The sequence below is a fragment of the Helobdella robusta genome (genome assembly GCF_000326865.2).
Source record: "Helobdella robusta unplaced genomic scaffold HELROscaffold_2, whole genome shotgun sequence".
Lineage (NCBI taxonomy): Eukaryota > Metazoa > Annelida > Clitellata > Rhynchobdellida > Glossiphoniidae > Helobdella > Helobdella robusta.
In genome coordinates this window covers 4685624-4700436 of record NW_008704083.1, presented here as the reverse complement: position 1 = coordinate 4700436, position 14813 = coordinate 4685624, and the positions used below count along the sequence as shown (strand labels likewise).

Genomic DNA, 14813 nt, shown 5'->3' with positions numbered 1-14813 from the left:
TATTATGTACCAAACACACACACGTACTCACTGACACACACATATACACACACGCATTCTTACACACAGACACTATGCAGGTAGGTGTGTGTGTGCGCGCTATCTATTAATGCAAAATTTTGCTTTTAAATAAAAATTTATTTTTTTATTATGAAAAATTATTTAAAACACATGTGTTTATTTTAAAAATTTTGCACCTTGTAAATGCGTAACATTGAAAAGATTTTGTGATGAGTCAGCCAGTCACTATTGTAGGTTTATCATTTAAGATGTTGTTCGTTGATTGTTATTTGTTATTTCATAAGTTTGTGATTGAACTGCTGCTGACTGGCAAGCCTAAGTTTGTTTGTTCATCAGTATCGTTTGTTATTATTTCCTTTATCAATACTGTTTATCTATTGTGTTCGTTCATAAATATTTTTGTTTTGGTTAGTTCGTTGTTACATGTTTGTTCGTTGTCACTTGTTTTTTGTTCATTTTTTTGTTGTTATTCTGGGTACTAGCATTGTAGTTTGTTGTTTCTTGTTAGGACGCTGACATGAGGAAGTACTTCGAAGTCCTCCTTAAGGAATGCATCAGCAACCTCTCCTTGAAGTTCGTCCTTCAACAAGTCGACAACAACTGCAACAACAGCAACTTAGTGAATGCAAACTTGTTGCTGACCAATCTGGGCGGCAACATGAATCCGTTGAATGCGATGATGAACGCGAACAACTTTGCAGGCAGTCTCAATGCAGTAACGATCAAGACAACACCTGATGTTCTGAACAACAACACAGTGAGTCTCAACGCTGCCAACAACTATTTGATTAGCAAGTTACTCGCTTCCAACCAACAACAACAACAACCTCAACAACTTAGCTCTCAAATTCAACAACAACTTCAGCTTGTGCAACAACAGCTGCAGCCACAACTGCAACAACAGCTGCAGCCACAACTGCAACAACAATTACAACTTCAACAGCAACATCAAAATTTGCAACAACAGCAACAACTTATTCAACAACTAACTCAACAACCACAGCAACAACTCCTACAACAGCAACAGATCCAGCAACAGCAAGCGCAACTGCAAAAACAACAGTTACAACAAATGATAAAACAAGTAAACAACAATGTTTTTGTTGCACACTGACTGCATACTTTTCAAATGAGAGTTAAATGGGCTACTATTGGCTATTTGGTATTGATCAAATCATTTATTAAACGCGATTTGTCCTAGCTGAACGTTCTTTCTACCTTAGTAAGAGCGTACGGAAATAAATGTTAGATCTAAAATGATAGAAAGCCGGACATAATAAACTAACCAACCAGATAGATCACTGACCAAACTATTAATTAACCGACCAATTAATTAATCAATCAATCAACTGATTATGTAATTGACCAATCATTCAACTAATCAATCAACTAACCAATCAATCAATCAAACAGAAACATCACGTGGTCGTGAAAGTTTTGAAGGCCAGTTCACTTTTCGAAACAGGTTATTGATGTGTTTTTTTCTTACGTCCCACCATACACCATTTTAGATTGCCGATTTCGAGGGGTAAAAGGGCAAGGCGTTCTTTGCTCCCATTCCCTTTAATTTTTATTTCATGAATGTTTATGATTGCTTGCACGCATAGAATTTTTACAAAATGAATTGGGGAAATATTTGCTGAATTTTCCGACACAAGAATGAATTTTGCATAGTTGCTTGGCTGCTTTGTTCATTTTTATATAAAACTCAAATAAAGGATAAAGTCAGTCATAGTTTTTTGAAAAGTCACAAAACAAATTTAGTACTAATTAATGTCGACCCCAAAAACATTGCTTGTCAGAACGACTGCGTCTAACTGTTGATTCTTGCGGACATGTACATTTGCTTGCGTGCGTGTATGTGTTTTTGTGCGTATTTGCATGCCTGCCTGTGTGTGTACATAAGTACTTTTGAGATGTGTATGATTAATAGCAGAATAAATTGCATTTATATTCTTGAGTGCGAATTATGTTTATGTTAATGCTTATATAAAATGTCTATATGTCTGAAGAATGCTTTGGAGGTTTATCTGGCATTACTTATTCGAGTCATGTATTTTCAAATTTTCATGCAAACAATATAATCACCGAGATGCGTGTGCATTAAAATTTCACGCGTAAGCACGTCCGTTCTGCAAAAGTGTGCACGTGCACCTCTGACTGTGCACGTGCAATTACTTCAAATTAAACCTAATTGTTAACAATGTACAAATTTTAGAATTCTCGCTAATTAGGTTTCTACACGTCATTACGTTTGTTTCGTCCCCCAAAGTTGTGCGTGCAAATACTTACGCGATAATTTGAACAAAAAGATGAATTTACATACGTGGATGCGTAGGTCTGCCTGCACTTGCAACTTTTGTTTCAATTTGAATATCATTAGACTTTTGATCAAACCAACCAACGCATGTGGTGTTCGCTTTATATTACAATTTATTGTTCATTCGGTCAAATAGCGTTAGCATCACACCAAATGTGTTCAACGTAGGCTATTCTCATGAAATCATTTGTTAAAAATTATCGGAACACAATTTTAATATAAAAATGCAACGCACTTCGATATTCAGAAAAAATCAATAAAAAATTTTATCTTTAAATTTTTTCAACGTACAAAAAATTTACTTTTTAAAAATTCATTTGGACCTGTTTCAGATGCGACATGCAGTTACAAGCCTTACATAGGAATATTTGTTGACGAGCCAGTGCAACAGCAGCAGACGAGTTCAGTCGTCGATTCAATAAGTCCTTTCTATGACGAAATTTTTGTCTTGTAAGTTTCTACTCTATTTATTTATCCAATTCATTTTTTTTATCTGACAGCTTACCAAAACTCCAAATGTGAAAAATAATAAATCAAAGTTTTTATTATGTGATGTTATGAAAGATCATTAAAGTAGACACCCAAGTATAGAATTAATAATACAACTTTTTGTTCTTCCCTTCCTCTTAAGTGATGCCAACGAATTTACGAGAAAAATATCATTCGAAGCCAGAGATAAAACAAACAGCAACGGTACGTTAAACGAACTATCACTCAATTTTTTACATCAATCACTCTTATTTTCACTTGAAACGAGTGTTGTCAACTTCAAAGACGCTAATTATGGGGAAACATTTTTTATCAATTATATTCCATATTAGATTATTTAATATCGCGTAATAATTATATAATAAAGTAAATCTAGGCAGAGCTGAAGTGTTTCTAAAGGATATACCACTTGAAATGAAAGGGGGGAGCAACTTAATTGTACCTCACAGAATGGTTCTGCCTATGTTTTGCCAACAATCAACGTCTAATAGATCTCTAACTATTGACGTGAGTTTTGATTTTTTTAATCCAAAATATTTGATCAAAATATTGATTTTCAAATTTCAACAAGACGAGTTTAATCATTTTTCACAACTAAATAAAGTTTTTACGTATTAAATTAGATAGGGTTTTTAATTAATGTTAACGTAGATTAAAGATTTTGAATAAGTAGTGAACTAGATACAACGAAAAGATATGCTTTTGTAAATTTTTCACCATTCATTCATCAGATTTCTCGTCAGCCACTAGGTTACTCTAAAGATGTAGAGTTGATTCAACAACAACAACTGCAGCAACAACAACAGCAACAACTATTGCAACAGCAATCGCAACAATTACTGCAACAACCGAATCTGTTATCAAACAATGTTGGCACAGTGCTAACAAACATAAACAGTGCCATGCTTAACTCGCCCAACCTGATGAATGGTACGTTAGTGTTCGGTGATTGGCAGCTTTCATGTAATTTGTTGGATGTCTTTGCAAATTATTTTGAAAACTTTGCCACGTGTTAAATAGTTGTTCACTTAGAATAATTGCGTTTTGCATTTCATAAAGTTCCAAAAGTTGTAAGTAATTATTATAAGGTTTATATTGAGCATGAGTTTGAAAGTATAAATTATAACAATTATAATAAATAAGTTTGTTTTGTTTATTGTAAATGAAGATGGCAATGAATAAATAATATGAAACGACCTAAATAATTTTACTAATGAGAACAGATGTCACGTTGACCAACACGCCTGTGTCCTCCATGGGCCTACTGACTACCGCAACCACCTCAGTGATCTCCTACTCAACCTCAATAACTTCACAACCCCCAATTACTTCGTATTCTAGTATTGGCGGTTCCTCATCATCCACGTTCAACTCCATGGTAGGTTAAATTTTCATTGGCTGGATTTTTTGAAAAAAATTTGAAGGATAACAAACTCAATAATGGTTTGCTGTTCGTATTGTAAAACTAAACTTAAAAATTACTTTTAGTGTTATATAGATTAATTTTTAGTATATTATTTTAAGTTTGCACCTGTGCTAATTCTAATGCATTCAGACTGGACAAGGTCAGTTGCAGATCGCATCACCGACCATTCGCGTGACAGCAGATTTTGACACATCATCGAAACCTGGAACTCTCTACAGAGGTTCTCCTTTGTTAAATCGCATTACTTTGCCTAAAAAATACATCACATTTTTCAATTGTATGAATAATATTTTAGTAGGCAGATGATTTTTTGTTGTAAGTTAGTTTTAATGTCGTTGGTCAGATGTAAGCATGCCCTCTTATAAAAAGTTATGACTAAGATTTATTTGGCAGAACCACGATAACATTTTAAATTTGTTAAAGGTTGACCCTGCTTTATCCAAGTTGGGTTGGAAATTTCAGTTAGTTTAGTTTTATATAAAAATGGAATTTCGTTCATGGTTCATTTGATTTGATTCATTTTAAATAAAGTGTAAAAGCTAAGGATTGTACTACATTCTAAATTTTACTTATATAATTTGAAAACATTGTCGATCAATTTGTGAATAAGCCAGATTATGTGAATATCAATATAATATAGATAAAAATTGTTAATACGAAAGATAAACATTTTTTCATCACAACAAAACATCATAGACATCAATCAGACCGTTCCGAAACGAAAGTCCTTGATGACCGCTTTCAAAGAAAAATTTCGACGTCCGAAAAACCCTCGATCTCGCAGCGTTGACAATTATCAAGTTGATGTTACCTCTTCAACTAGTAAAAAAATGGATTTAAATAACGATGGGTACTATTTGACACCTCCCCCCAAGCGAAACTCTCCACCAAGTAATTTTTTTAAATATATCATCCACCAAAAAAGATTTTGTTTCAATTTTTAAAACATCTCAAACCAAAATAAAATAACCCAGAAATCTTGAAGGAGTGGTCTAATCAATCTTTGACATCACAGGATCCTTACGATAAGAAATCAAGAAAGTTTGTCAAATACATTTGAAATGTTGACTGTGGGAAAATACTATAAATGGAATAGATTTTACAATTTTTCGTTTTAGATCGAAGTTCTCTGGTGTTAAAAACTTGTTTCGCAAGTCGGCAAGCAGAGAACAGACGCCAATGTCTTACCTGACACCAAGTCAACAACAGCAACAGCAGTTACAACAACAATTACAACAACAGCAACAATTACAACTTCAGTTCAATCGTCAATCGCAGCAGCAGCAATCGGAACAGCTTCAAAGACTTCAACAGATGCAAAATGTTCAGCAACCTCAATTAATGCAAAATCAGCTACAAATGTTTTCAGGCCAAAGTAATTATAGACAAGAACATTATAATTAAAAAATGCTTGATAAAAAAAACAAATGAAATCTTTTGAACTTTTTTATAAACATCTTTACACTTTATAGCTGATTTATTAACAAATTTGTATTTTTACCAATATTATCAATTTTTTTTGTTCATTACAATCTGCCATATCACCGTTTGAAATCAAAACTTTCTAAATTTTCAAACTGGTATAAACTATTTCTTTTGTCTATCGTGCTTTAAAGTTCAAACGCTAAATTAGAAATTTCTTATTTTTTAATGCGATTAACAGATTAATCTTGTTTGAAGTGTTCAGATTTAAAATATACATTTAGATTGTGAAAAAATGCCCTAACAATATCAAAATCAACAGCTTTTATTAGATATTTTCAGCGTTTTAGTTGCAGTCAGTTTTGTAGTTAATGTTTATTCTAAAAAATATGATTGTAAACTGTTCCACATTTGAATTGATTTTTTCTGTTTTTTTTTTTTAAATCATTTTTGCATGTTAAGGTTAGTATTAGGCATAGAAAATGTGATTTTAATATGAGTAACTATTAAAAAAAGATTAAGGATCCAGCTGATCATATGCAATGCTTGTGTGTCGTTTATATACCTCTGAACCGATGAATGCAATAATGGAAACAACTGTTGAAAAAATAAAACGATCACAAACCTGATCTCGAGAAAAATTGTCGTGGTAGGTACAGCTATCGTCTGACACTCTGTCCCTAGAATCCACGTTGTAGCTTACAATACAGCTTAAAAATATTTAGTTTTGTTTACCGTCATCCATTGAAGTTCTTTACGAAGAAATAAAAATGAAGCATTTAACCTGGATGAGTTTGCGTGCGTCACTTTATACTGTTTTTATGCTTTCGCCAATCACCAGGATCTAAACTGCTAGCATCTCCCCCCATCATCTATAATGTGACGACAATGCTGCTTTTGCTTCCAGTAAATTTATAATAAGAATGAGAAAAGGCAATATTCGAACTATTTTGGCGATACCGATATCAAATACTATAACCGCATTATCCACAGGGTAAACAAATCAACTTAGCCGTTATCTATCGGCACTTATTTTTTAAATGTTGACTCTACTGATTTCACTGGTTCTGTTCTATTGTCTATGATATGGTATCGGCACTTTTTTCTTCGATTGCACCATTATATGAATGATTTAAAGCTTATTATAAAAACTCATAAAAATATACACCTCCGACGCGATTAGCTTCATGATTTTTGAATAAGATGTGGTCGAAAATAGTCAGATGATGGCCTTATTTTTTCAGTCCCAGAGCAAAAAAATTAGATTAAGTTAAAAAACCATAGTATTGGATAACTGACACCAACCCGCTTGAAGAGCCCTCCCCAGACACACTAACCGTAACAAAACCACGGCGTTAATATTATACAAAATCGTCATAGTATTAAACCTTTTTATTAAAGTACATTTGTTCAAACTTTTTATTTGGCTTACAACATTAAACAATGATTAAAACAAAAACGAATGAAGATAAATTTATTATCATTTGAATACTCCAACAAGTGCGGCTCTGATGGTCCTATCATGTAGTTTGTAACCAACTTTACTAACAGCCGCGATGGAGCCAGCCGTTAAAACTACATCACCGTGTTTGGCGGCATCAGCATCTGGTAATGGCTGTTGAAATAATGCCTCATGCAAATTTGGGTTAAACTTCTCACCTACTAATGGATCAATTTTTTCTAAACCATGCTTTAAGAATACTTTCATAAGTTGCCCTTCAGTCATTTTTAATCCCTCATAAAGAGAATTTAGAGCTGGGTTATTTTCTTTTTTTAATTGTTCTTCAGTTAAGCTGGTAGTAGCTTTTGATAAAATATCAGCAACATCAAGAAGGTCCTTACAGAAACCTTGAATTCCAAATATTTTAGCATCTTTTATTTGTTTCTGCAGCCGTTGCCTCACATTTTCTGTTTCTGCTAATGCTCTTTTATATTTGTCCTTGAAATTATAGAAAAACAAATTTATTTTTATTCATACCAAATGGTTTACTAATGAAAACAAATTTAACAAACATTTGATTTTTACAAATATGAAAGAAAATGCTTTCAACGACAAATAAATGATTATCATAAACTACTTTGATTTCTTCTAATTGTAGAGTTAATTTTGATTTCTCCTCTAAAAGTTCAGCATTTAAAATGTTAACATCTTTTTTGTCTTCCTGTTTGTCTGTGGAAGAAGAGTTGTTGGGAATGGTTGCAGCATCCTGCTTCTCATTCTTCAGTGTCGTTGAATCAATATTAGAACTGAAATTAGTTTTTTTTTAATTTTTAAAATTATTCTTTATTCACAAACAATTCATCAATAATCTCTAATTTCACAAAACACAAAATTTTTCTTAAACATTAAATTTATTTTTCAAATCATTAGCAATTTATAATAATATAATATAAATTTATAATAAAGCTCATGACATAATAATTTCAGCAATCACAAATCTCAATACAATGTAGTTTATAATAATTATTAATATTATAAATTTATTCTATTGAGTTTTGTCTTACATTTGTTCAGTTAAGATTTTTAAAGTTCTTTATTATTTTGTTTGATTATCTACATTGTTTTTTGATTGTACAAATATTTTCATATAATAAAGCTGCCAAATCCCAAACCTTTCAATTCAATTTAAACAGGATAAAGTTTCTTCTGTCTTTTTACCTTATTGATAAGTGATAAGCCTTAAAAAAGTCTTAATTAATTAACAGTTTATAAGCATTTATATCTTATTCATATCTCCAAAAAATCCAAGCCGAAAAAAAACTACTGAGACTGATGCTGATTGATTCTAATCAGCTTCTTACCTCCTTTTAATTAATTTAATTTAATATTTTAATCTTAAAAATGGCCAACTTTGACTTTGTTCACACACAATCGTCAAATCTTCAACTAAACATTAAACAATGACCAATATTCTCAATCACATCCTGATCCTCGATCACGTCACGTCACACCACACCAAGTCAATAAAAAATAAAAACTCATAAGTAAAAAAATGCAATGTGATGCAATAACAATAAGTAATAAACTTTATTACTTTATTTATAAAGTAATATACAATAATATACGATGGCCCATGGGAGAAAAAAACTAAAAAGTGAAATTCAACTAAAAAAACAATATAATATCTGACCTGAATTTTTGAAAATGTACCAAATTTCTGCTGTACAACTTTTTGAAACAACTTTTTGAAAGGATGCGCATGGAACTCAAGGAGAACGCCATCGTTGATAAATTTAGAGCATGGAAGATAATGAAAAGTTAACTTAAGTCTCAATATTTGAAGGATTAAGTGGGTGGGTTTAGGCTTTATGTTCATATGTGCGTGAGTTGGGGCAAGGAGCGGTGTATCAAAGATGGATTCCGATAGCTTAATGACTTTATTCTATCTATCTATCTATCTATATATATATATATATATATATATATATATATATGAATGCAGTAATTTATTAAATCTACCGAATTACTAGCGTTCGATAATTTTATTCAACGCTAGAAATTTAGTAGATTGCAGTTATCACCTACAAGTCACTATTTCTTTTAACTCGAAACGTCTTCAACAACGTAACATAGTTCAAATACAGCAGCCAAAGGTTAGATGTGCGAGATTTTTTGGCCAAGTTCATTTTTTAGTTCACTCAAGACGGAATCAATTTTTCACAAGTTTTCCATTTTCATCGAATCCTTCACTCAAAATATTGTTTTAGAAACACTCTATCTCTGATATATCTGTAGGACACGTGCCTAATGATAAAAAAAAACAGTTTCAATCAAAAAGTAGGGTCGAATTGCAAGAAAAACATCTTTAACAGATATTATATTCTTAATTGTATTCGGGCCATATTAACATTTCCTACCAACCCTTTGCCCAAATCCAAAACAATCCCTCAGCGTGCTAACGCTGCCAAGAAAAGTCATTTGAAAGTGGAATACAACAAGTCGATAAAATTGTAAGACTTTGTAATGTACAATACAAAATAAACATATACAAAATAATGTAAATCTAATTACGACCATTATTACAACTGTATGCTTAATGGTGTTGTGACCTTTTGACGCTCATGACTACCATCACCAATGTTATAACTTCAATGATCTCCATATTGCTTCCAACAATCATCAAGCTTTCGTTTTTCCGTAGGTTCAAGATTTCCGATAGATGAACACAACTGTAATATATACACTAAATCACAAACAATCGAAGTAACTACATAAATCACATTTACTATTTCGCTTCAAACCTCGCTACAAACCTCTACTGCCCTGTGTGTCTCCATAGGATCTTATATAGCCCCCACTGTAAATTTTTAGCATAGATTCAATACCTTTTTTAAATCCTCCGTGGTTTACAAAGGATTACAAATATAGCAAAGATAACAATAATTAAGATAACAAATAATGTAGCTCAATTTGATCATTCCAGCGGTTGGAAGTCAATCAAATTTTGACAAAAAAAGAGTCAATTTATTAATTTTCGAACCTAGTCTTTTATAAATGTATATTTTGAATCTTTTAAACAGAAACATTTGTTTGTTTAAGCACATCACTACTAGTACCGCCTTATTAACATATAAATAAAATTATTAAATCATTTAATTTATTTTTTTAATTCAAATATTTTCTGGCTGTTATAAAAACTCAGAATAATTAGAGAAAAAAATTATATTTATATAAAAATCTAGAAATTTTCCCCAACTAACTAACAGTTTTCCGTTGTGGTTGCTGGTCATCTGACAGACAAGCACAAAAGATCATAAATCAGTATGTTCTGCCCACTTTTCTGGGTCTTTTATCATTAATAAATTTTTTGTTCTTTCTTATTTCGTAATAATTTTTTACTTATTTTGTAAATATTTGAATCAGCAAATCATTCATTTCATTTGTTTCAATAATAATCTGAATATTTATTTATATATTTTTTATTTTTATAAGAACATGAATGAACAATAAATAAATTAAAATATAAAATTTATATTTATATTCATTTGTATTTTAATTTAAAATATGTTACAAAACAATGAATCACTCATGAGATGAGAAATTTGAAAATGAATGAATGATATTTCACAGGAGTAATAGTTAATAATACTGTTTTAGTGTTAATGTTAATTAATGTTAATAGTAAAAATAGTTATTTAATAAATTTATAAATTATATAATTTATAATAAAATTTTATCATATTAGAATTTTAAAATCATGTCATAACAAATAACACAGTGATGATGAGTACAATAAAAATAAATTAAATTTGGAAATGTTTGTTAATTTAACTCAATTGAAATTTTAAAAATTAAATAAAACCTGGTAATTTTAATTTATTAGAACTTAGTTTTGAATGGCGGCCCAAGCAAGAAGTACCAGCAATCAAAGAGGAGGCGTCATGGGAGCCAGCACTCAACCCAAAGCCTGTCAGTTCAAATTAGTGTTACTTGGTGAATCTGCAGTTGGCAAGTCAAGTCTGGTGCTACGATTCGTAAAAGGACAGTTTCATGAATATCAAGAGAGCACAATAGGAGGTTTTTTCAGTTTTTAGTGTTTTTGGTATAGATTTTATTTTGTTAATTGTAGTTTTAGTCTGTTTCTATATTAATGTGTTTTTGTGCATAAAATTTACTCAGCGGCATTCCTCACTCAAACGATCGTCCTTGACGACACCACTGTTAAGTTTGAAATATGGGACACAGCTGGACAAGAAAGATATCATAGTTTGGCTCCCATGTACTATCGCGGTGCTCAAGCAGCCATTATTGTTTATGATATTACTAGTCAGGTGATTTTTCACTGAATTACATTTCCTTTTAAATAGTGAGCAGGTGTTATAGCCACTATCTGCTGATCTGTTATTTGTTTGCAGGACACATTTTTGAGGGCGACCAATTGGGTGAAAGAACTACAAAGACAGGCCAGTCCAAACATTGTTATGGCCCTTGCAGGTAACAAATCTGATCTTGCAAACAAACGAATGGTTGAATATGCGGTCAGTTAATTTTTTTGTTCTGATTTTTTATTATTTATTTCAATTAAGTTTTCAATTGATATATACTTAGTTCTAGAACTTAAATAAGATATTTTTTAAGTAATTTGAACACTTTGATAATTATTCATACTGTGTAGCAATGCATCAGTCTCTATATTTATCTAATAATTAAATCAAATGAGGCCAAAATAAATTAGAATTGCATCATATAAACTAATTTTAGAAGTATGATTTATTTTTAATATGAAAATTTATCCTAATTGCTTCCACGTGCACTTAGTTTTGAATAATCTCACGTAGGATGCTCAGCAGTATGCCGAGGAGAACAATCTGCTATTCATGGAGACATCTGCTAAAACTGCTGCCAATGTCAATGATATATTCCTGGCTATTGGTGAGTATATTTATGAGGATAGTATTTTTAATAGACTGATTATTCATTAAGAGGAAAGGTTTATAAAATAAGAGTAAATTGAATGTTCTTTACAGAGTTTAACTGTTAAGAATTGTTTTTGTATTTTGATACGTGGTTCAAAGTTTTATGTCAGATTTTTTATCTTTATTGATATCATGATGTTGTATGCTTGTTAAGCAATTTTAGGAAATATTGTCTGGAAAAATATGGTTTTTATTAATTTAACTGTTCGAGATTGTGGTTATTTGTTTTATTTGTGAATATTCAGTTCTGTTATTATGTTGGAATGTGTTATTTTTGTTTTCTTCCTGACTTCTTAACAGTTTTCTCTTCAGTTTGAGTTTTTCATTACGATAATGTACCAAATATCAAATTGATAAGTTGAAGTATCATACTGATCTGTTTGATTACATGATGTACATCATGTTAAAATTACAGCAAAAAAACTTCCAAAGAGTGATCCATCAGCCAATCCTGTTCGTTCACAAGGCGTCGACCTCAGCCAAGCCAACCAATCACAATCTTCTGGCTGTTGTAAATAGCAATATTTAAAAAAGTAATTAGACGCTTGTTATCACTATTATGTTGTCATTTATACAAATAATTATTCTTTATTGTACAAGTTATTTTCAGGATTATAAAGTAAAATAATTAAACCTCAAAAATTCATATTGATTAATGCAATGGTAGTTAATATTGATAATAATTTTGAGTTTGCAAGCCATCCTGTTGATGTCAGAAACAAAACAATATTTTGTTCCATTTATTCCATATTTGTTTGCAACTAAGTTCACCAGGGAATAATATATTTCTAAAAATTATGTAGATGGTAGTCATTCATTGAAAGATCACAAAGTTCTAGCTTATCAGCTTATCACAAAAGAAACAAATAACTGTCTTCAACATCCCAACGAATGATTGAACTCAAAACTTACATTCATTATTTTAATGCTAAATTTTTTCTTTCTAGGTTTCTTGCATTATTTGTCAGTTTTGTGGCTTGTTTGTCATGTTTCAATGAGTTTCGATTTTTGTGTTTTTGTTCATTGAATTAATTGAACAGAGCACATTAGACAGACGTTGTTTGTTAGTGACAATCAAACTCTGTTTGTGTGTTCGTGATGTGTAACCCCCAACCTTCAAATACTGCAAAATATTAACAACTTCTCACTATATTTTCCTGTTTGGCCGTGCTAAGACTCTGCGTTTTCATCGGAGGTTAAAAAATTTGGTGTGCGGAGATTCTGAGGTTTTTTCAATTTACTGCCGTGAACCTGGAGACTATATAGAATTTTATAGGAGTTATATGGAGATGCATCAAGTCTAAAAGAGTCTGTGTATATCTGTTGATTGCAGATATTGTTTCTAAAAAGTTACATACTGTTACATACCGTTAACTCCAATTCACTCAAAATGTTTTTCATGCAAATTAAAAAAGTATTTGCGGTATTAAATGTGGATATTTTTTGTCAAAATATTAAACTATATTACAATATTACAATATGTTTCTTGATTTAAAAAGTCAAAAAAAAACGAAACATCTCTCGGCAGCGTTAAAAATATTTGAATTGACTCATTTCTTTCTTAAATTGGTTAGCAGCAGGCCAACTTTTAAAAATCGCTAGTTTTTCCCTGGTAGTTTGTTTTGTTTAGCTTCCTATATTCGGTTTAACTGTTCAACCAGGTGGCAAACTTTGCAACTGATGTCAACTTCTTTTCGTGCAGTGACGAGAATTTACGTAATGTACTTACATGTGTGCTTTACTTGTATAAAATCTACCACGTATATATATATATATATAAATATATATGTGTGTGTGTGTGTGTGAGAGTGTGTGTGTGTGAGAGAGTGTGTGTTGTAAAGCTTTTGACCATGTCTAATAACTGCATTGACAACACAAATGTTCTTTCTCTACAACATGTGTAATTCTTCGCATGTTTCGTAATTAAATAATTAACATTGGAGCATTAAAATCTGTCGTATCTATTATCTTTTACGTTCAAAATTTCCATATTTTAATTTCTATGAAGCGAAACAAATTAGATTCATTATTTCATGTTATTATATAAACATTTGTTTCACTCTTAGCCTATTTTTATTCAGTTATTATATTTAACATAATTTTTTGTCATTTATGCATTATTTCAATGAAATATTATCTTTATTCTTCCGAATACTTCTATTTATTATCAGTTTAATTAATTATTGTGTAATTTATTCATTATAAATCCATTGTAAATCTTCTTTCGGCAAACTTTTTTACAATCCCAGCCTAACTTTCCGTATCCATCTAGTATTAATACTATATTCAGTTGTTGGTTACATTGACTGACCATGAATGCAATGAAGTATCCCTCTATGTATTCATTCTTTAGTCGCAACTCTGATCACTGCGTTATTTCAAATGTGCATGCGTCAATTATTATCAACCTTTCCATGTTATTCTAATGACAATTTTACTATTTAAGATTGTTATTTATGTATGTAATGCATGCATTGTTCTGTTAAACGACTACATTGGATTTTTGTATGTATATATATATATATATATATATATATATATATATATATATATATATATATGCACGTTGAATTATTATATAGTTATTATGTAATCATAATTTTCATCATGCTTTTTGAAATTCGTCAATAAATAAATATGTAATCTAATTTAACCGTAAATAAATCGTATTAAAAATGGATATTAACTTAATCTGTAGAGTCACTTGCACTCCTCACT

General features: G+C 30.9%; 4 protein-coding genes across 4 annotated transcripts in view; 3 read left to right on the top strand and 1 right to left on the bottom strand.

The window, feature by feature from the left end:
- The window catches only part of HELRODRAFT_160400 (hypothetical protein), a gene marked incomplete at both ends in the record, with an annotated part of 3320 nt that extends 3236 nt beyond the window's left edge, over positions 1 to 84 (top strand). The window contains one exon of the mRNA XM_009017362.1: positions 70 to 84. Coding sequence (XP_009015610.1) covers positions 70 to 84 — 15 coding nt within the window. The remainder of the gene's footprint in view (positions 1 to 69) is intronic.
- Position 85: 1 nt separating this feature from the next.
- HELRODRAFT_188305 (hypothetical protein) lies at positions 86 to 6221 on the top strand. The gene is made up of 13 exons (XM_009017361.1): positions 86 to 251; positions 530 to 949; positions 974 to 1105; positions 1435 to 1486; positions 2674 to 2791; positions 2973 to 3034; positions 3198 to 3337; positions 3562 to 3760; positions 4054 to 4208; positions 4386 to 4476; positions 4953 to 5147; positions 5231 to 5297; positions 5375 to 6221. The coding sequence occupies exons 1-13, from the start codon at positions 231 to 233 to the stop codon at positions 5658 to 5660; spliced, it is 1938 nt and encodes a 645-aa protein (XP_009015609.1). The 5' UTR covers positions 86 to 230; the 3' UTR covers positions 5661 to 6221.
- A 937-nt stretch (positions 6222 to 7158) lies between these two features.
- HELRODRAFT_160398 (hypothetical protein) lies at positions 7159 to 8901 on the bottom strand (the record flags this gene model as incomplete). The annotated part of the gene is made up of 3 exons (XM_009017360.1): positions 7159 to 7617; positions 7757 to 7925; positions 8810 to 8901. The coding sequence occupies 3 exons, from the start codon at positions 8899 to 8901 to the stop codon at positions 7159 to 7161; spliced, it is 720 nt and encodes a 239-aa protein (XP_009015608.1).
- A 2159-nt stretch (positions 8902 to 11060) lies between these two features.
- HELRODRAFT_155684 (hypothetical protein) lies at positions 11061 to 12614 on the top strand (the record flags this gene model as incomplete). Its single annotated transcript, XM_009017359.1, has 5 exons — positions 11061 to 11196; positions 11299 to 11450; positions 11535 to 11657; positions 11958 to 12051; positions 12511 to 12614. The coding sequence occupies 5 exons, from the start codon at positions 11061 to 11063 to the stop codon at positions 12612 to 12614; spliced, it is 609 nt and encodes a 202-aa protein (XP_009015607.1).
- Positions 12615 to 14813: the final 2199 nt, after the last annotated feature.